Here is a 21,804-nt window from a genome sequence, read left to right as displayed (position 1 = left end):
CTTCAAAGGCTTCCCTCTTCTAAAAGTGGAATAAAACTCTGATAACATTCAATAAAAATGTGCTTTTCTATTTTTTATTACCCACACAGTTATCATATTTGCTTTTGTACACAAGTAATATTGTCCATTTACAAATTACAAGTTTCCAAAGTACAGTTTATCAGCTCTAAAAGCGCTGCCTAGTGGTGGGACGAAATTTTGCCAGGAAATTAGCAATTACGCATCGTAAACATAATGCAAAATTTCAGAGAAAATCGTAATTAATTTCAAATGTAATAGTAGTATTTCAAAATCTCGTGTAATTGTTTTTGCGTAATTTTTGCAAAATTTTGCATAATTTTGTGCCGGCTTTAGAGGTTAATAGCAAAGCCCCAATACATGCTATTGCTTCCAAAATTGCTACATATGTTAAGCAGAATAGTGGATATAAGAATTTTTCAAAAAGACCTCGTAGTTTTTGAGAAACTCGATTTTAAAAATGCAAAGAAAAATGGTTTTTAAACTGTCATTTTTCTAAGTTTAAAAAACATTTTTTACTTGCATTTTTAAAATCGAGTTTCTCAAAAACTATAAGGTCTTTTTGCAACATTCTTTTTTTGACTTGCACCCACCATTCTTATTAACATATGTAGAAATTTTGGTGTCAATAACATATATGGGGGCCTTGCTATTCACTGCAAAATTCGGAAAGAAATTATGTGAAATTTCGCGAAATTTTATGCGAAATTACGAATGACTACACGAAATCAATTGAATTTGCAAATTGCATTTACGTATACGCGTAATTGCAAAAATGTATGTGAAATTTAGAGAAATCGTAATTTGTTGATTACGATCATCACTACCGCTGTCTGCTTGTTGTATGTGTTGTCACCACCAGGAAACACAGCCTGCTGCTGCCTCTGTAATTTATTACTCTCCTGCTGTGTTCCCACTGCCAGGTTCCATGGCTTACTCTGCGGCCACACACTACTCCTATTATTATAGTATAGTTCTGGGGTTTTGTTTAAAAAAAAAACTGTGGCTGCACGACCGCTACCTTCTGCTTTTACTGTTTTTGTTTATTCCTGCTGTGTTCCCACTGCCAGGATCCGCCGCCTTTTCTGCTGCCACATGCTACTTCTCCTTCTGCTGTAAAAACTGTTACAGTTATTTGCTGAATTCCCATTGCAAGGGTCCACAGCCTACTCTGCTGCCACACACTACCGCTGCTGCTATTGTGTTAAAAATACCTCTGTTTTTTTTTTGTTTTTATTAAAAAACAAATGTAGTGTCTGGGTTGAGGTAAAGGAAGAAGAAGAAGAAAAAGAGGAAGAAGTCAAATAAGAAGAGGAAGAAGAAAAAGAAGTGTTCAAGTAACAAGTGAGCGTATACCAACTTACATGCCAAAGAGAAGAGTAGAAGAAGATGAAGAAGATAAAAAGGAAAAAAAATAGTAAGAAGGAGGAGGATTCCTCCTCCTGCTGTAATAATTTTTAATTATTATTATTTGATGTGGTGCCACCACCAGGTTCCACACAATAACCATACTCTGCTTCAACTAATTCCAGCAGCTGCTAATGCCAATGTTACATGGCAGCCACACAGAACAAGAAGAGGGAGGAGGAGGTGGAGAAGAAGGAGGAAGAGCAGGAGGTTAGAGTAGGACTCACCATATGGAGGCCATATGAAGGATTAATATTGCGGGACTAAGAGCTGATTGACGTTTTCACACTGAGGGAGCCCCTATTTATCTTTTGTGTCTCTGAGTGTATAGGTGGAGCCAGTAGCAGTACTGAGACAAGGAGGGATCTCCTGGGACCAGTATGTGACTATATAAAGGCAGCTGGTGGAGTTCTAGCGTAGCAGAGTGCAATTTTGTTACATATATTTACGTATATAAATTTTGACAAAGTTACCCGAAGTTGAAATTGGCCATTACTAGCACCACTATCCCTAATATGGCTAGTAAACTTAATGAGACCTATTTAGGTCATGGTTACACAAATTGGCTAAATGAATCAGAACATCTATATTCATGTAGATTTTTTTTATTGTCTTGGATGAAACAAAAAGTAGAATTTTTACATAGCTTAAAGCAAACTGAGCACTAGATTTAAAAACAACAACAAAAAAACTAGAATTAAAATAAAAATTAAAAATGGACCCCAATACAAGGATAGTTCATAATGGTGTGTGCCATTGGGGGTTCAGGGGTAGGGGGAGCATTATTACTTACCTACGAGGTGCTGCTCGTCTGCCCCCCCCCCATATGACATGCTCCATCTTCTTTACCCAACTGTCAACTTCACGCATACAAGTCGCAAGGCATGTGGAGAGATGTAGTCCACGGATGCAAGTACAATCTGATGGTCAGGTGAAAAAGATGGTATTTGTTGTATGGGCTGTGGAGCCAGAGGAACAGCATCCATGTAAGTAATGGTGCTCCCCCAACCCAGTGAGGTTGCAAGATGCATGAGTATCACTACGTATTTCTTGCCTCTTGCACAAACACAGTTACAAAAATACATAGAAAAAAAATTTACACCTCAAAAAGATTATTTATATTTAGTTTAACTTTTTGTGTATATCTGAGCAATTTAGAAAAATAGAGTCTTTGATGAAATGTTCAAGAAGAGGCAAATAAGGTTATTTCTGTACTATTTTGATCCAGTTTTATGTGCGGGACACAGCACAAATCTCATGTTTCTTGGGGCCCCGAGTGAATCCAACTGCTCCACTTAGGTCCAAAGTGGCACCAGGAGGAGCCTTGAAAGTGAAGTTCTGCAGAAAACTCACAAAAAACAAGAAGAGTTCCATTTTCGCTAAGGTTTCCCCGGCACAACTTCTCTTGCCTAAAAAGAGTTGGAAATAATATCAGATTTTATTACATCACATCTGATTTCCAACAGTACCCAACATTTTTTTTTACGTGCATATCATATGCCCCATCACACCTTCAGCTACACACTCACAACACTTCTCCACCACACCTACAGTCCTGCTCCCACCACGCCTACTGTTTTGCCTTTCCCCCCAACAGTCCAAACCCTACCAGAACTTTAGCTATGCTTCATCACACCTTCTGCTACACCCTTATTACACTTCACCACACCTACAGTCCTTCCTCCACCATGCCTGCAGTCTTGTCACTATCAAACCCCTAGTCCCACACCCACCACATCTCCAGCCATGACCTCAGCACAACTTTAGCTGAGCTTTATCACACCTTCTGCTACACCCTCATCACACTTCTCCACCACACCTGTCCTGCCTGCCCCCACCACGCCTACAGTCTTGCCCCATCAAACCCCTGGTCCCACCCCCATTACACCTCCAGCCATGACCCCAGCACAACGTTAGATATACTCCATTACACCTTCTGCTGAATCAGCATCAGACTTCTCCACCACACATAAAGTCATACCTCCATCATGCCTGCATTTTTGCCCCATCAAACCCCTAGTTCCATCCCCACCACACCTCCAGCCATGACCCCAGCACAGCATTAGCAATGCTCTATCATACCTTCTGCTACACCCTCATTACACTTCTCCACCACACAATCAAGCCCCTGGTCCCACCTCCATCACACCTCCAGCCACAACATAAGTTATGCTCCATCCCACCTTCTGCTACACCCTTCTCAAATGTCATCACACCTACAGTCCTGCCCTGACCACACCTACAGTCTTGCCCCATCAAGCCCCTTCTCCCACCCCCACTACACCTCCAGCTATTACCTCAGCACAATTTTAGCTATGCTCTATCACTCCTTCAGTCACATTAATACAACACAGCCAGTCATGCTGAATATTCCCCAGCAAATTATTAACACATTGTTCATAATACATGTCCTTCATACAGTATTGGTATTTGAAAAGAAATACTGCAATATTTTGGAAGTTGAAAAAAGAGTTGACTTACAACACCGAAAAACAGTAGAGAACAAAAGTTATAATACACCTGAGCTGAATTTCAAATAACCAGTGGTTGCAGTACTTGCACAAAACATATCAGAACACCAGGAGAGTGCTGAAAGGATAGCAAATTAGCAATTGTGCCACCAGAGTCTTCTTCAGCACAGACTGTGAGACTCCTTTTCTCATAAATCCATGCTGTCCATGTGTGCAACTGCAAGCACAAAATATGATTTGGTAATCCTTCATTACACTGGCCACGCGTTTCAAGGGCATATAAAACCCACTATCACAACCACTACCAACATGCAGTTTTTTCAAGTGCTTCTGAAGTCATCACAAAAAAAATTACGATGGGTCTGCAGTCTGCACCAGAAAAGTACCTGCCGTGAGATTTTGTAGCATCCTTCTAAGGGGAAGAGGCATACTTAAAATGTTTCAGGCAGCAAAAAGTCCAGAACTGGCCCTACACACTACTTCAGGCAATTTTTCAGTGCCTCTCATGTGAATAGCTGAACAGTGCTGTATACAGTTCTTTGGTGTAAAGTCTTCTTGCACAAGAAGTATTAGTGCTTGGTATGGTCATGGGTAGTGGCATCACTAGGTCTGAAGATTTAATGTTCCTTGTCTCGTATCCTTAGCAATGTTGCCCTAAATCTACACCTGGGACTTAATAATAACCACTTTAGTATATCCTATGTGCAGCTAGGTAGGAGGCAGTAGTTACACCTCTGCTGGCTAGGTTTAGAATTTCATATGGCCCGGCCCACAAACTGTCATATCTATGCACACTTTTTGCCTACCGATAGCATAGTACCTATAGCATGTCACGCAATTGCCCATCATAGGTTTCAGGCCATCTTCACCAGAAGTTTGAGGCATGGGAACTCCTTTTTCTCCTCTGCTGTCAACCTCTTGAACTCCCTCCAGGCCCCCCACCTCCAGCACCCACCCCCATCATCCCCTTCCCCCCCATGCCATGGCTGTTGGATCGATAGACTGTCTAGTGTTCATACTTGCCCCCTGTTATCAATTCTGTTTATGCGTGTTGTATATCTATATTTCTTATTCGTAATCTGAGCAATTGTATGTGCCAAACTCAAATCCAGGCACGACCCAGTCGTTCTTGGTGATTGAAAACATTTCTGATTTTGATTTCTTATCAGGTGGAGCTTAGATGTTCCCCACCTCCTATAGTAATGCTTCTGGGCATGGCATGCGTGGTGGCGTCCATCTGAAAATGGCGCCTGTGAATAATGGCGCACAGTGTTGCCGCTAATCCATTTGCCGCTTATCGCTATTTAACGTTAAAGCCTTATTGTTATTTAGCGTTGAAGCCTTATCGTTATTTAGCGTTAACACACAGAACCCTCTCTATACCTATCCCTATATATCCTCCCTGGTGGTGCCTAACCCTAACCACCCCCCTGGTGGTGCCTAACCCTAACCACCCCCCTGGTGGTGTATATTGTACTGTAACTATACCTAACCCTACTCTCATACAGAACCCTCCCTGTACCTAACCCTAACCACCCCCTTGGTGGTGCCTAACCCTAAGACCCCCCTGGTGGTGCCTAACCCTAAGACCCCCCCCCCCCCCAGTGGTGCCTAACCTTAACCTTGACAGTGTTACATTAAATCCATTCACCGTTTTGCAGTTAAATAACGTCTGCAGTTTGGCTTGTGTAGGGCGCTATTGATAAATAACGTTAGTGTGTGCCACTATTGATAAATAACGTTAGTGTGTGCCACTATTGATAAATAACGTTAGTGTGTGCCACTATTGATAAATAACGTTGGTGTGTGCCACTATTGATAAATAACGTTAGTGTGTGCCATTTTTCTTCTTTTTTCCCTGTGCGCCATTATTATGCAGTACTAACGATAAATAGCGATAAACGTATCTTTTTAATGTGGCACCATTTTTATGCATAGGCGCTGTGCACCATTATTCACTGATCCCGCGTGGTGAGCTTGAGGAAATAGACATGTCAATTCTATAAGAAAGCTGCATTCCCTAGTGATTTTACGAAGATTTTGATTGGGTAACCATTGCAGGTTTACGACAGTTTCTAAACACATTGTTCTGCCTAAGTAGCCTTCTTTTTCCTCAATGTATCAGTTTGGCTTTTGTTTTTACTGAAGGAATAGTACTTGGGGTGCAAGCCCAATCATTAATGCACATATAATTATTATTATTATTATTTAGTGTTTATATAGCACTGGCATGTTTTGCAGTGCTTTACAGAGTACATAGTTACATCTCTAACTGTCCCTCAGAGGAGCTTCAATCTAATCCTAGGTAGAGATGGCTCGAACCTCACATTTTGGGTTTGCGGACCGCAGACGTGAACTTCCGCAAAAGTCCATGAACTGGCGAATTCGGCAAACCGCAATAGACTTCAATGGGCAGGCAAAGTTTAAAAGCTACAAACACTGTTTCTGGCCACAAGAGTGATGGAAAAGATGTTTTGAAGGGGGCTAACACCTGGAGGGGGGCATGGCGGAGTGGGATACATGCCAAAAGTCCCGGGGAAAATTACGGATTTGACGCAGAGCAGGGTTATAATCAGTAAAGGGCAGAAATCACATTGCATTCCTAAATTGGAGACATAAAGTGCTTGAAAACATCTTGCATGTGTATTCATGGATCAGGTAGTGTAAGTAGTGTACTGCTTCACACTGACAGACCAAACTCGCGGTTTAACGCACCGCCGCTAGAGATGAGCGTAATGACCTAATTACGATTTCGCGAAATTTCGCGTAATTAGTGTAATTACGATTCCTTTAAATCAGAAGGAACCCCATTGGTCTGCTAAGGACCAATGGGGCTCCTTGGAGCCCAAATACAAAGATGCTTAGAGAGCTCTGAGCTATAGCTCAGAGCTCTGTCGGGTCCTGCAGCACAGACGCGGCGGCGGCGGTGAGGGACGTCGGGTGCGGCGTAGTTACAATGTAACAAAGTTGTTACATTGTAATAACTTTGTTACATTGTAACTGATAGAACATTTCCGAGGATATTGCGAGGGATCATTTATTTAAAGGGACAGGTAAGTATTAATGGTTAATTAAGAATATTAAAGGACTTTTTTCGTGGTTATGTTTTTTGTTCAATTAAAATACTTTTTCTAAGTGTCTGTGTGTTTATTTACTTTAACTCTTAAAGGAAATGGGTAAGGGGTACAAGTACCTCTATACTCATTTCTCCTGGGAGGGGGGGTGAGCATCTGGGGACCCCTTTTTAAAGGGGACTCCCAGATTCCACCATGAACCTCCCCCCCAGGAAATCGCGGCCTCCACCTCCACCGCCCATCGGAGGTGGAGAAGAGCCCCTTGTCCTTGGATTGGACAAGGGCTCGGAGGGGGAGGGGAAAGCTTGGCTGCCCCTCCCCTTCCGAGACCCCCCAATCCATGGACCATGCGGGCTGGTATAGTCAGGGTGCGGAGCCCCACGCGGCCGGTGCTCCGCATTCTGGCTATCCCAGCCTGCATGGGGGACAAGGGGTTAAAGAGGTCTGGGAGGGGGGACCCCACGTCGTTTTTTTTTTATATTTCCCACACTCAGAACGAAGTAAGTAAAACTCTTCCCACTTGGGGGAATCTATGAAAATAATACACTATTGTTACCTGTGCAAAAAAAACTGACATTTTCCGCATTTAAAAGACATTTTCGCCCTTGAAACTTAAAAATCGATTTTCTCAAAAACTATAAGGTCTTTTTGAAAAAAAAAATTTCCTCTTATTCCCACTGATCCCCTTAATATACCCTGGGAATTTGGTGTTCCTAAACTTTAAGCAGGCTTTGCTATTAACCGTTAAAGTCGGCGGGTTTTTAAATGTTTACATTTTTCCTTTGAAACTTTAACATCGATTTTCTCAAAAACTATAAGGTCTTTTTGAAAAAAAAATTTTTCCTCTTATTCCTCCTGATCTCCTTAATATATACTCCAAATTTGAGGTTCTTAGCATTTAAGGGGGCTTTGCTATTACAAACACCTGTGTCTTCTCAAGTTTTAGTATCTGTTTTGATCAGTTTCCGAGTAAGAAATATAAATGTATTCATAAAAAAATTCAAGGTAATAAAATAATTCTAATTAATAATTTTCAAAAAAAGTAAACAGTCAGCAGGTGTCAGGCTGGCAGCAGCAGGTCTGCTTGCCATTTGTGGTGGGGGTGGTGTCACCCAACTCCAATGCAGAGCCACGCAGTGGAGACTTGCAAGCAATGGAACACTTCTCGGCTTTTTGGCTGAGATTAAGTGTAGTATCGGTTTTGATAAGTTTCAGGGAAAGCTAGGTTATTGGAAAAAAATATTTTGAAAGTTATTTATGGTTATGGATAGATTTATTATTTATAACAAAGTTAGAGATACAAATTTATTTATTAAAAAAAAAAAAAGTTAAAGAATAATTCTAGTTCAAATGATAATTTCTCTGCTCTCTCAACATCCCAGGCAAGGATGTGGCATTACCACTCACTACATATGTGTAATGACCAAAGGAAACCTCAGCCCTGACCATCTACAAAGGTTGACTGTTAAATTGTTTCAATTTTTTTATTTATAAGTACTAAGAAATACAAAATTTATAAAAAAAATTGTTAAAGGACTTACGAGGCCAAAATGCTTAAAAAAGTAAAGTACCTGGAAGATGTTTAAATGCACGGAGGACGCCGTCCGCGCCCTCCGTGCAGTTCCACAGGGTCCCCTTCCTGAAAGCGCCCCCCGTGCCAATCGCTACCCCACAGGCCGGGTCGGGCTCTCATGCCGCTCCTAATATGGCCGCCGGAGCTGGCTGCGGCTGCGCAGTCCGCATTGCCCCGAGTTCGGCTGCGCAGCTCTAGGGCCAACCCCTCCGATCCACGCTACAGTGCTGTCTAGGCAGTTTCTTCACCATGAGCAGTGCTTTCCCCAGGCTCTTTTAGCCGGGTGCTCCACCCGACTCGTTTTGGTGAGCACCCAGCTGTTCTCCCACCATCTCAGGCAAGGATGTGGCCCTGGCAAGTGGCATTCCCACTCACTACATATGTGTAATGAACGCAGTAAACCTCACCTCAGCCCTGACCAACTAAAAAGGTTGACTGTTAAATTGTTCCATTTTTTTTATTTATAAGTACTAAGAGAAATACAAAATGTATATAAAAAATTATTAAAGATTAATTCTAGTTTTTTAATGATAGTTTTTCTGCTCTGTCTGGGCAGTTCCTTCACCATGAGCCTTCCATTCAGCTGTTTGATAAGCTTATCTTTAAGTGTTGGCAACAACGGGCATAGTTTTTTGCCCATCGCCCACAAAATAACCTTGGTATGAATAGTTTTTTATATTTGTGTGCTGCTTTTATTAATGTGTGCATACCATTGGTGTTTGTGTTTTGTGATCAGGTGCCTTCGCAATGCAGTTGTCCCTAGTTGGGTGTTGGGCTTCCCACGACTCAGTTATGCAATGTTATGGTAATTCCAGTGCTGCTCGGATACCTCTTTTCAAAATCTGGATTGAATTTGGATCCGGTTACCAGATACCCAGATCCGGATCGGATATCCGAGGTCAAACTTTTCCAATCCGAATCTGAATCGGATATCCGACCTCAGTATTCGGGGTATCTGGGCGGATTCGGATATCCGGATAGCAAAACCGGAAGTGGCCTTTAAATTGCTTCTAAAACTTTTTTAAGGGTAAATGAGGCGTGCATCATGTTTTGTTAAAGGGGAACACTAATTGATGATGTGGGGACTTAAATCCCCCCCCCCAAAAAAAAAGGCTGTCAATTAACATCAGGACTAGGTTCTAGACAGCGGTCGTGCAGCCCACATTGTGTCCAAAGTCCAACCGCACAACTGGGACATGGCAGTTTTCAGCCCAGACACCTCCAAAAAAATACGCGCAATTGTGTTTTGGGTTAAATATAGGTGGTATCAGCACAGCAGCAGTGGCCTGTGGCACCCTGGCGGTGGGAGCAGCACAGGCAGCAGGAGCAGGGCAATGCAGCAGCAGCAGGTGTAACGTCTGCCAGGAGCATGCCAGATGTGGCACTTGGCACATGGCACATGGCACTTGGCACGTGGCACTTTGCACTTGGCACTTTGCACTTTGCATTTGGCACTTTGCACTTGGGACGTGTCACGTGGCACTTGGCATGTGGCACGTGCCACGTGACACATGACACGTGCCATGTGACACATGTGACACGTACCACGTGCCAAGTGCCAAGTGCCGAGTGACAGTCAGACAGCAGAGGAGAAGACACTAGTGCACCCTAACTGTCATACTGGCACTGCTCTGCAGCACAGCAGTTCTGTAGTAAGCTAACACAGTAGTACTACTACTCTGACACCTAACTAGCACTGACTGCAGTACTACAGTACTAACTATACAATAACACAGTGATCCTATCCCCTAATCCCTAACCTAACCTGTACTGTAGCTAAGACTAATAATAGCAGGCCAGCAGGGACAGCACACACACAGACACATAGCAGCTGCCTGCAGCAGCCCTGCAGCACACACTCTGACTGTCACACAATGAATCAAGCTAATTAACAATACAACAATAGTGTAATAATAGTGAAGGGGTTAATCACTGAACAGCTTTAGCTTTAGGTTTATCACTGTATAAAGCACTTGCTAGGCCAGCTGCACTGGAGCATGTCTCTCAGTGATTGAGCACTGCAGTCACACAGGACGAGATTTCTCATCATGGCACACACAGGGGGCCAGGGTTCCCTTCTGTGATTGGGTGCTAGGGCTTAGGCTGGAAGCCGTCTGATTGGCTCAATGAGGTCAGGAGGGGCTGGCCAGGGTTCCCCTCTGTGATTGGTTGCTAGGGCTTTTGCTGGGAGCCCTCTGATTGGCTCAATGACGTCCTGGAAGTCATGTACTAAATTATAGTATCTCAAGATTCGGATATCCGCTGGATATCCGGATTTCTTGTCAACTATCCACAGATAGCCATCCGGATTTGGGCCCATGTATCTGGAATCCGAATCCGGTCGGATAGCTGAAAAAAGGTCAAATATCCGGATTACACGGATATCCGGAATCTGGATGAGCAGCCCTGGGTAATACAGTGTGGGACTACAAATCCCAGCTGGCCTGGCTGGCAACTGTCTGTGGGCTCTATTTATGCAGTGTCACCCACAAAGACACCTATGCTTTAGTAAGTTAAATCACAAATACAGTGAAAAGATATGCAATAGTATGGTAATACAGTGTGAGACTACAAATCACAGCTGGCCTGGCTGGCAACTGTCTGTGGGTAGAGATGGCCTGAACGGTTCACCAGAGAACTTGTTCGCGCAAACTTAGCTGGTTCGAGTTCGCGGTGAACCGCAAACACTTAGCGAGTTCGACCCTCCCCCTATACTACATCATTGGGCTAAACTTTGACCCTCTACATCACAGTCAATAGACACATGGCAGCCAATCAGGCTGCACCCCCCCCCCCCCTTTAAAAAAAGCAGCAGCGTTGGCCATGTTCTCACTCTGTGTGCTGCTGTATTAGTGAGAAAAGGGAGAGACATTGGAGATATAGGGAAAGCAATAGTTAGGAGATCTGTTAGCTTGCTCCTTGCTGATATTTGTTGATGAAAAGCACCCCAAAACAGCTCTTTTGAGAGCTAATGTTCTTCTGATGTGTTTTTGTGTGTGTGTGTGTGTGTGTGTGTGTGTGTGTGTGTGTGTGTGTGTGTGTGTGTGTGTGTGTGTGTGTGTGTGTGTGTGTGTGTGCCACTTACACTGCATATACAGCCCTGTCTGTCGCAGCTGGCCCTTGCTAATTGCTGTACTGTGCCAGGCCCAGCACATTCAGTGCATACCTTCCACTGCCACTGTGTGATTGCACTTTGTATTATACAAAACCACCAACAGTCAGTGCACACCTTTTCCCTGCACCTGTGTGACTGCACAATTGTATTATAGCAGCAGTCACTGCATACCTTTTCCCTGCACCTGTGTAACTAACTGCACATTGTAGTATACCACCAGCAGTCACTGCATACCTTTTCCCTGCACCTGTGTGACTGCACATTGCATACCAGCAGTTACTACATACCTTTTCACTGCACCTGTGTGACTGCACAATTGTATTATAGTGGCAGTCAGTGCATACCTTTTCACTGCACCTGTGTAACTGCACATTGTATTATACCACCAGCAGTCAATTCAAAAGAGTGTTCAGTACCTCACCTTTATCAAAATGAATGAGGCATGGATCCTGAAGGGCTACTGCCTGCCTGAAGACTAAGTCAATCCCCACACACTGCATCTCTGCCTGCATGCGTGTGACTGCCTGCCCCAAGACTAAGTCAGTCCCCACACAGCATCTCTGCCGGCCGCTGCTGCCTGCCCCAAGACTAAGTCAGTCCCCACACAGCATCTCTGCCTGCAGGCCGCTTGACTGCCTTCTCCGCCAGGGGTGTACCTAGAAATCCTCAGGCCCCCCTGCAAAAAAAAATCCGGGTCCCCCCCCACCCAGGGCCCGCTCAGGGACTTTTGGGGGCAGGAGGGGTCGCAGCATAAGAGGAGAGTGTGGCAGATCGGTGGGGAGGGGGGGAAATTCCCCACCTCCCTCACCTTGGGCTCTCCTCTCAGCGCTCCCCCTCCTGAAATCATTGGTGGCAGCGGGCAGGCAGCAGCAGCGGTGGCGGCAGAATGATACATTACCTCCTTCTCGCTGGAAGACTTCCGTTCTCTAAGAGCAACTTCCTGTTTACACAGTAAGTTGCAGGAAGCTCTTAGAACGGAAGTCCTACAGCGAGAAGGAGGTAATGTATCATTCTGCCGCCACCGCTGCTGCTGCCTGCCCGCTGCCACCAATGATTTCAGGAGGGGGAGCGCTAAGAGGAGAGCCTGAGGTGAGGGAGGGGGGGGGGGAATTTCCCCCCTTACCACCGATCTGCCACACTCTCCTCTTATGCTGCGACCCCTCCTGCCCCCAAAAGTCCCTGAGCGGGCCCTGGGTGGTGGGGGACCCAGATTTTTTTTTTGCAGGTGGGCCTGGGGATTTCTAGGTACGCCCCCGGCTAAGAAGGCAGTCAAGCAGCCTGCAGGCAGAGATGCTGTGTGGGGACTGACTTAGTCTTGGGGCAGGCAGCAGCGGCCGGCAGAGATGCTGTGTGGGGACTGACTGCGATGGCAGGGGTCACATCCCCTATTGGTACTCCACTGTTCTCCGCCACCACCAACAGGGTCCAGGACTCCAGGTGGATTCCTGAATTTTTATGGCCAAACATAATAATATTTTTTCTGGTGCTCGTACATGCCTAATTTTTCTGGCTGCACTGCGGCTGCAACAACAAAACAAAAGGCATGTACATGTGTTAATTCCCCTTCATGATCGTTACCTTGCCGCGGTGAAGGGGCTTGCGTATCACAATGAAGTAATGACCTATATGAGTGTGTTGGGGGGGGGCACACCCAAGATAATAAGATCATTGCTTTATTGTGGACAGACCAAATTCAATCAGCTGGACAGTCACTGTTGTTCTGTCATTGCGCTACCTCAGCCTGACCATATGGGCTTGAAAACTGCCATCGCCTGCACTCTCACACCAGTCCAGCACAGCCATCACTACACAAACAGCTGTTTGCGGTGCGTTACACAGTGAGTTTGTTTTGTCAGTGTGAAGCAGTACACTACTTACACTAACTGCTTATCCATGTATATACACACAAGAGATTTTTAAGCACTTTAGGCCTCCAATTTAGCAATGCTATGTGATTTCTGACTTTTAGGGATTATAACCCTGCTGTGCGTCAAATCCGTAATTTTCCAGGGGACTTTTGGCATGTATCCCACTCCTCCAGGTGTTATGCTGGGAATACATGGTTCGTTATTCAGTCATTTAGATGGTTCAATAGATAATTTCCGACATGTCCGATCTCCCTTTTGATCCTTTCGCCGCTCGATTTCTGATAGAAGTGAATGGGAAAAGATAAGAAAAACGAGTGGAAGATAAGAGAATCGACTGCAGAATCGAGCGGCAAAAACTATGGAGAGGAGAATTGATCGACAGAAACGAACCATGTATTCCCAGCATTAGACCCTTAAAACATATTTTCCATCACTTTTGTGGCCAGAAACAGTGTTTGTAGTTTTGAAAGTTTGCCTGCCCATTTAAGTCTATTGCGGTTCGCAAAGTTCGCAGGTTCGCAAACTTTTTCGGAAATTCGAGTTCAAGGTTTGCGAACTGAAAATCAGAGGTTCGAGCCATCTCTATCTGTAGGCTGTATCTGTGCAGTGATGCAGTGTCACCCACAAAGACAGTTATGCCTTACTAAGTTAAATCACAATACAGTGAAAAGATATGCAATGGTAATACAGAGTGTGGGCCTGGCACAGTACAGCAACTAGGCCCAGCTGTGACAGGGCTGTATATATGTCTGTGGTCACACACACAAAGAAAAACGGATCTGAAGAATATTAGCTCTCAAAAGAAGCTGGGAAGCTCTCAAAAGAGTTTTTTGTGGGGTGCTTTCAGCAACAAGATTGAGAGAGGAGCAAGCTAACAAAAGCCTAACTAATGCTTTCCCTTTCTCCCAATGTCTCTACCTTCCTCTCACTAAAATAAAATCAGCAGACTGAGAACACGGCCGTCGCTGCAGCATTTTTATAGGGGGGGGGTCCGTGCGTGAGTGCAGACTATTTGGCTGCCATGTCTCTGCTGACTGTGATGTAGAGGGTCAAAGTTTAGCCCAATGAAGAGGTATAGGAGGCAGGTCAAACATACTATGTATTCGCTACACGCCGCGGGCGCGGGTAGCTGATATCCACGTGAACTTGCCGGGCGAACCGTTCGGGCCATCTCTAATTCTAGGGCCAATCTGAGGGGAAGCCAATTGACATATCTGCATATTTTTGGGATGTGGAAGGGAACCAAAATGCCCGGGGAAACCCATGCAGATATGGGAAGAACAGACAAACAAACACAACTCTGGCCTGGTTGCAGTGTCAGACTGGGAGGTGGAAAAGCTGAGGAAATCCACCTGCTGGCCAAGCAGCAGAAACCCTGTTATCACTCCCAATAGCAAACTGTAGCAAGTCTTCACCGTGCGCTGCAACACCTGATTACTGCTGCTTGGCCTGCAAATGGATTTCCTCAGCTTTACCACCTCCCAGTTCAACACTGCCTGGTTGAGATTTGAACCAGGGACCCAGGGCTGCAAGGCAAGAGTGGTATCAACTATGCCACTGTGCTGCCAATCTATATAAAGTGTACAGAACAAGACTTTGGCCACTCAGTGAATGATCTGATGATGATTTCCCATTATCTGCAATATTGTTTTTTTGTGATTGCAATAACTCACCAGATGAGAAAGGAATGAAGGCATCTTTCTTCACGTAATTTCCTCTGGAATCTAGAAAATGTTCAGGATAAAACTCTTTTGCTTTTTCAAAATGTTCCTCATCATACAGCACAGAGACCAGCAAAGGAAGCACATGGGTGCCCTAAGAATGACCAATGGTTCATCAGTGATGTTGTTAAACAGCATAATTCAGTACAACAGTAATCTGAGAGCATATTTATTTACTTGCTTGGATGTCGCAGTCTAATTTCATACTTGGTCTGGTGCACTTATCCTGCAGCAAGAGAGCCCAGGGCAGGACAATTTCTCCTCACGTTAACCTGCGTCAAAGTGTGCCGACAACGTAATATGCATAGATCCGCCCCCAAACAGTGATGTGCTGCAGGAAGTGCAGCTCATATGATCGGCGCATGTGTGCTGCACTGCCACTGCAACAATCTAAATAGATTGTTATCATATTGGTTAAGAAAGCCTAAATGATAATATTGCATATAACCAGAATTTGCCCAAAACAAATGTATTTTGTAAAAATGTTCTTTAGCTTTAAAAAAGATATTCTTCCTGTTCTACACCTGGAACTTCCTGTGTGAAACAGGAAGTATTAGGAGAATGGAAGAGTCAAACATCTGGGAAAGGTAAACTAACACTCGCTGCCTCGGCCCCCTTCACAGACAGGAGTAGGTGCAATTTTGTGTCTTGCTAAAAATCTTTACTGAGAACTGGACTTCAGGCATGCTCGAATGTACCAAAATTAGATTCAGGTACACTCGAATTCGGGTCCGGGGAAAATTCGGATTCGGGGAAAATTCGGATTCGGTTGCGATTGCCAAATTAGGTTCGGATTCAAATTCGGTTTGGGGTCTGTAACAAAATTCGGGCAAAAATTTGTGTTCGGGAATTCGGATGTCTTTTTTTTAATTTAAAATAACTCCTTCTCCTCCTCCTCCTGTCTTGTCTTCCAGGGATTTGTAGGATGTCAAAAGCCAGCTCACATACATTGGCCATGGCCAGGAATCAAACCCAGGTCAACTGCTTGGAAGGCAGCTATGCTCACCATTATACCACCAACACTGCCTGCTAAAGCCAGCCTAGCATGTACCATTGTGATATACCTTGAATCTACATGGCTATCTGGGGATCTCTTCGGACAACTGTTGAACAAAAAAGGCAAGGCCATCCCTGGGTGGGCTTAAACCACCAACCTTTCGGTTAACAGCTAAACACACTAACCAACTGCACCACTGAGAATGTGCACACAGCCACTGCTACACTTTCTCTTACAGGGCTATGCAAACTGTTTTGCCCATGCGATAAAGCGAGGTGCAAAAATGAAATCATGCCTAGCAGAGGATGGTTTTGATCCATCAACCTCTGGGTTATGGGCCCAGCACACTTCCACTGCACCACTCTGCACTAGAGAGAGATGAATCTACTTGGCTATCTGGCGTTCTCTTCGGACAACTGTTGAACAAAAAGGCAAGGCTGTCCCTGGGTGGGCTTGAACCACCAACATTTCGGTTAACAGTTAACAGCTAACGCGCTAGCTCTCTTTGACTTTCAAAGTTGTAGAACTCAATGGCTATTTGCATAGATAACAACTGGAGTTTCTTTACTCTTCCTGTACTGTAAACAATATTAGAATCATATCTCTGCTTCTAATGCTTTATTTCTTAGCTGTACTACACATACAAATCATTATATCATAATTCTTTTTTATTTTCAGTGTCTCTTTAAGTCCCATTCCTGTGTTGGGTCCCCCAGAAAGAATGCAGGTGCAGACTACTGCTTGGGCTCCTGAATCATAGCAAGCCCGTGATGCACCTTACGCCGGCGCACTAGCGGCTTACCACTCGGGCTCCGGCAGAAATAGCCAAGCCCTATCAGGTTCGCTTTACTGTGCAGGTATGAACTGTCTGTGCCTGCACAGTACAGCGAACCAATGGGGCTTGCCTATTTCCACCAGAGCCTGAGCAGTAAGCCCCTAGTATGCCTGTGTGAGGTGCGTCACAGGCTTGCTATGATTCTGAACGAGGTTGAATGGGAGGACGAGGGAAGCCTCCTTCACCCTCCTGATGTAAGTATCCCCTAGAGGGACTTTTTTTCATTACAGGTTTACGTTAAAATCAATACAAGCATCTTCACAGAAACGTTCTGTCTGAATCGCCCTTGGGTGTACAGAGTCTGACACATCAAGACAAATTCCTCATGTGGGGTGCTGGCTGCATAATATGTTTGCCTTCATCTAAAAGTTTACTTTGCAATATCTTATGGTAGTGCATAGGTACAGATCTTTCTACCCATTCTTGTTACGTGGCACGTATATATACTCCCTCTCTCTCTCTCTCTCTCTCTCTCTCTCTCTTTCTCCCATTTAGTTGACCATTGGGCTTTTGGCATGGTTCCCACTAGAACGTTGATAAAAAAAATACAATTTTTGCCTGGTTAGAGTAGGACTCACCAGATTGGGGACACTTTGGCGCAGTTGGTGAGCTTAAACGCGTTAAAGCATAACCAAGAGCCCCTGTCACTGTTTTCCTGTTGTGTGCTGCAGCCCCTCTTTATTTATATATTTCTTATGGAGACTGGGGATCTCCAGGCTGCGTGCATGCTTTGCATAGTGTTGCATATGATTTGATTTGTGCTGCTCATCCCTTCGTATTTATAATTTTCCCCTGTAAGAATGCATAACCACGCCCACCTCTAGCACAGATAAGCATATAAATGAGTAGAGCTCATAGTTCAGTCAGTAGCTAGTAGAAGGTGGGGTGTTTTTAATTTCCTTTCTACCATTTAGTTGACCATTGGGCTTTTGGCATGGTTCCCACTAAAACGCTGATAAAAAAAATAGCATTTGTGCCTGGTTAGAGTAGGACCACCAGACTGGGAACACTTTGGCGCAGTTGGTGAGCTTAAATGCATTAAAGCGTAACCAAGAGCCCCTGTCACTGTTTTCCTGTTGTGTGCTGCAGCCCCTTTGTGTATACAGGATCTTTCAAAAAATTAGCATATTGTGATAAAGTTCATTATTTTCTGTAATGTACTGATAACCATTAGACTTTCATATATTTTAGATTAAAATACTCACAACTGAAGTAGTTCAAGCCTTTTATTGTTTTAATATTGATGATTTTGGCATACAACTCATGAAAACCCAAATTTCCTATCTCAAAAAATTAGCATATTTCATCCGACCAATAAAAGAAAAGTGTTTTTAAAACAAAAAAAGTCAACCTTCAAATAATTATGTTCAGTTATGCACTCAATACTTGGTCGGGAATCCTTTTGCAGAAATGACTGCTTCAATGCGGCGTGGCATGGAGGCAATGAGCCTGTGGCACTGCTCAGGTGTTATGGAGGCCCAGGATGCTTCGATAGCGGCCTTAAGCTTATCCAGAGTGTTGGGTCTTGCGTCTCTCAACTTTCTCTTCACAATATCCCACAGATTCTCTATGGGGTTCAGGTCAGGAGAGTTGGCAGGCCAATTGAGCACAGTAATACCATGGTCAGTAAACCATTTACCAATGGTTTTGGAACTGTGAGCAGGTGCCAGGTCGTGCTGAAAAATGAAATCTTCATCTCCATAAAGCTTTTTAGCAGATGGAAGCATGAACCCACTTTTGAACCGGAAACAGCGGCAGAAGCGCCTGACCTGGGCTACAGAGGAGCAGCACTGGACTGTTTCTCAGTGGTCCAAAGTACTTTTTTCGGATGAAAGCAACTTTTACATGTCATTCGTAAATCAAGGTGCCAGAGTCTGGAGAAGACTGGGGAGAGTCAAATGCCAAAATGCCTGAAGTCCAGTGTCAAGTACCCACAGTCAGTGATGGTCTGGAGTGCCATGTCAGCTGCTGGTGTTGGTCCACTGTGTTTTATCAAGGGCATGGTCAATGCAGCTAGCTATCAGGAGATTTTGGAGCACTTCATGCTTCCATCTGCTGAAAAGCTTTATGTAGATGAAGATTTCATTTTTCAGCACAACCTGGCACCTGCTCACAGTGCCAAAGCCACTGGTAAATGGTTTACTGACCATGGTATTGCTGTGCTCAATTGGCCTGCCAACTCTCCTGACCTGAACCCCATAGAGAATCTGTGGGATATTGTGAAGAGAAAGTTGAGAGACGCAAGAACTAACACTCAGGATGAGCTTTAAGGCCGCTATCGAAGTATCCTGGGCCTCCATAACACCTGAGCAGTGCCACAGGCTGATTGCTTCCATGCCACGCCGCATTGAAGCAGTCATTTCTGCAAAAGCATTCACGACCAAGTATTGAGTGCATAACTGAGCATAATTATTTGAAGGTTGACTTTTTTTGTTTTAAAAACACTTTTCTTTTATTGGTCGGATGAAATATGCTAATTTTTTGAGATAGGAAATTTGGGTTTTCATGAGCTGTATGCCAAAATCATCAATATTAAAACAATAAAAGGCTTAAACTACTTAAGTTGTGTGTATTTGAATGTAAAATATATGAAAATCTAATGTTTATCAGTACATTACAGAAAATAATGAACTTTATCACAATATGCTAATTTTTTGAGAAGATCCTGTATATATATATATATATATATATATATATATATATATATATATATATGTAGATGAAGATTATATATATATATATATATATATATATATATATATATATATATTTTATATACATATATATATATATATACTACATTATATATATATATATATATATATATATATGTAGATGTAGATATATATATATATATATATATATATATATATATATATATATATATATATATATATATTTCAAGTAATTAATTTGTAAATAATGGAAGCTTACCTTTGGAATAAAATGGCCTCTGAAGTGGACATCCTGAGTAGTACAATGAGGGAGGTTGGTTGGAACAATATCTCCAAATCTCTGAATCTCACTAATAACGGCCTCTGTATAGGGCATATTCTTGCGGTGAATTGCCTGTGGCTGTGATGATCCAATCACTCTTTCTATCTCCTTTTGCACTTTTCCTGATTCCGAGATAAAGAAAAAACAACTTTACTAACATAATTTCAGTCTCTCTACTTTCAAAGCTCTTATTTAGAAATGTATTTGCTGTTGGTAAAAGCTAAAAATGTAATTAACCACTTGAGGACCACAGTATTTTCGCCCCTTAAGGACCAGAGCCTTTTTTTCCATTCAGACCACTGCAGCTTTCACGGTTTATTGCTCGCTCATACAACCTACTACCTAAATGAATTTTACCTCTTTTTCTTGTCACTAATACAGCTTTCTTTTGGTGCTATTTGATTGCTGCTGCGAGTTTTAGTTTTTATTATATTCATCAAAAAAGACATGAATTTTGTCAAAAAAATGACTTTTTAACTTTCTGTGCTGACATTTTTCAAATACAGTAAAATTTCCTATACATTTGAGCGTGAAAGTCATTCTGCTACATGTCTTTGATAAAAAAAAAAAACATTTACTGTATATTTATTGGATTGGGTAAAAGTATAGCGTTTACAAACTATGGTGCCAAAAGTGAATTTTCCCATTTTGAAGCATCTCTGACTTTTCTGACCACCTGTCATGTTTCATGAGGTGCTAAAATTCCAGGATAGTATAAATACCCCCCAAATGACCCCATTTTGGAAAGAAGACATCCCAAAGTATTCACTGAGAGGCATGGTGAGTTCATAGAAGATGTTATTTTTTGTCACAAGTTAGCGGAAAATGACACTTTGTGACAAAAAAAAAAAAGTTTCCATTTCTTCTAACTTGCAGCAAAAAAAAAAAAAAAATTAAATCTGCCACGGACTCACTATGCTCCTCTCTGAATACCTTGAAGTGTCTACTTTCCAAAATGGGGTCATTTGTGGGGTGTGTTCACTGTCCTGGCATTTTGGGGATGCCTAATTGTAAGCACCCCTGTAAAGCCTAAAGATGCTCATTGGACTTTGGGCCCCTTAGCGCAGTTAGGCTGCAAAAAAGTGCCACACATGTGGTATTGCCGTACTCAGTAGAAGTAGTATAATGTGTTTTGGGGTGTATTTTTACACATACCCATGCTGGGTGGGAGAAATATCTCCGTAAATGACAATTTTTTGATTTTTTTTTACACACAATTATCCATTTACAGAGAGATTTCTCCCACTCAGCATGGGTATGTGTAAAAATACACCCCAAAACACATTATACTACTTCGTAGTAAAGCAGATGCTAGAGCAGTCACTCATCCAGGACTGACAGCCTGGTCCGCCGGTGCTCAGTCCTTCAGTGGGTCACCACCTCCACTACACAGTAAATCCAACACGATTAGAAGGAGGCACTCAAAAGGCGTATAAACAGTTGTTTATTCCACAGGTGACTAGCACAACATGTTTCGGGGTTTCCCCCTTTCTCACTTGAGAAAGGGGGAAACCCCGAAACATGTTGTGTTAGTCAACTGTGGAATAAACAACTGTTTATACGCCTTTTGAGTGCCTCTTTCTAATCATGTCACATTATACTACTTCTCCCGAGTGCGGCAATACCACATGTGTGGCACTTTTTTGCACCCTAACTGCGCTAAGGGGCCCAAAGTCCAATGAGTACCTTTAGGATGTCACAGGTAATTTTGCGACATTTGGTTTCACG

General features: G+C 43.3%; 1 protein-coding gene across 1 annotated transcript in view; it reads right to left on the bottom strand.

Moving 5' to 3' along the window:
* Positions 1-2,014: 2,014 nt before the first annotated feature.
* LOC137504660 (uncharacterized) overlaps positions 2,015-21,804 on the bottom strand; it is a 135,643-nt gene continuing 115,853 nt past the window's right edge. Inside the window, exons 17-19 of the mRNA XM_068233244.1 lie at positions 20,014-20,198; positions 15,200-15,341; positions 2,015-2,834 (exon numbers count right to left, since the gene is read on the bottom strand). Coding sequence (XP_068089345.1) covers positions 2,656-2,834; positions 15,200-15,341; positions 20,014-20,198 — 506 coding nt within the window. The 3' untranslated portion in view covers positions 2,015-2,655. The remainder of the gene's footprint in view (positions 2,835-15,199; positions 15,342-20,013; positions 20,199-21,804) is intronic.

Source organism: Hyperolius riggenbachi, chromosome 4 (assembly GCF_040937935.1).
Source record: "Hyperolius riggenbachi isolate aHypRig1 chromosome 4, aHypRig1.pri, whole genome shotgun sequence".
Lineage (NCBI taxonomy): Eukaryota > Metazoa > Chordata > Amphibia > Anura > Hyperoliidae > Hyperolius > Hyperolius riggenbachi.
The sequence above is the reverse complement of the archived record's forward strand: the minus strand, read 5'-3'. Positions and strand labels throughout refer to the sequence as shown.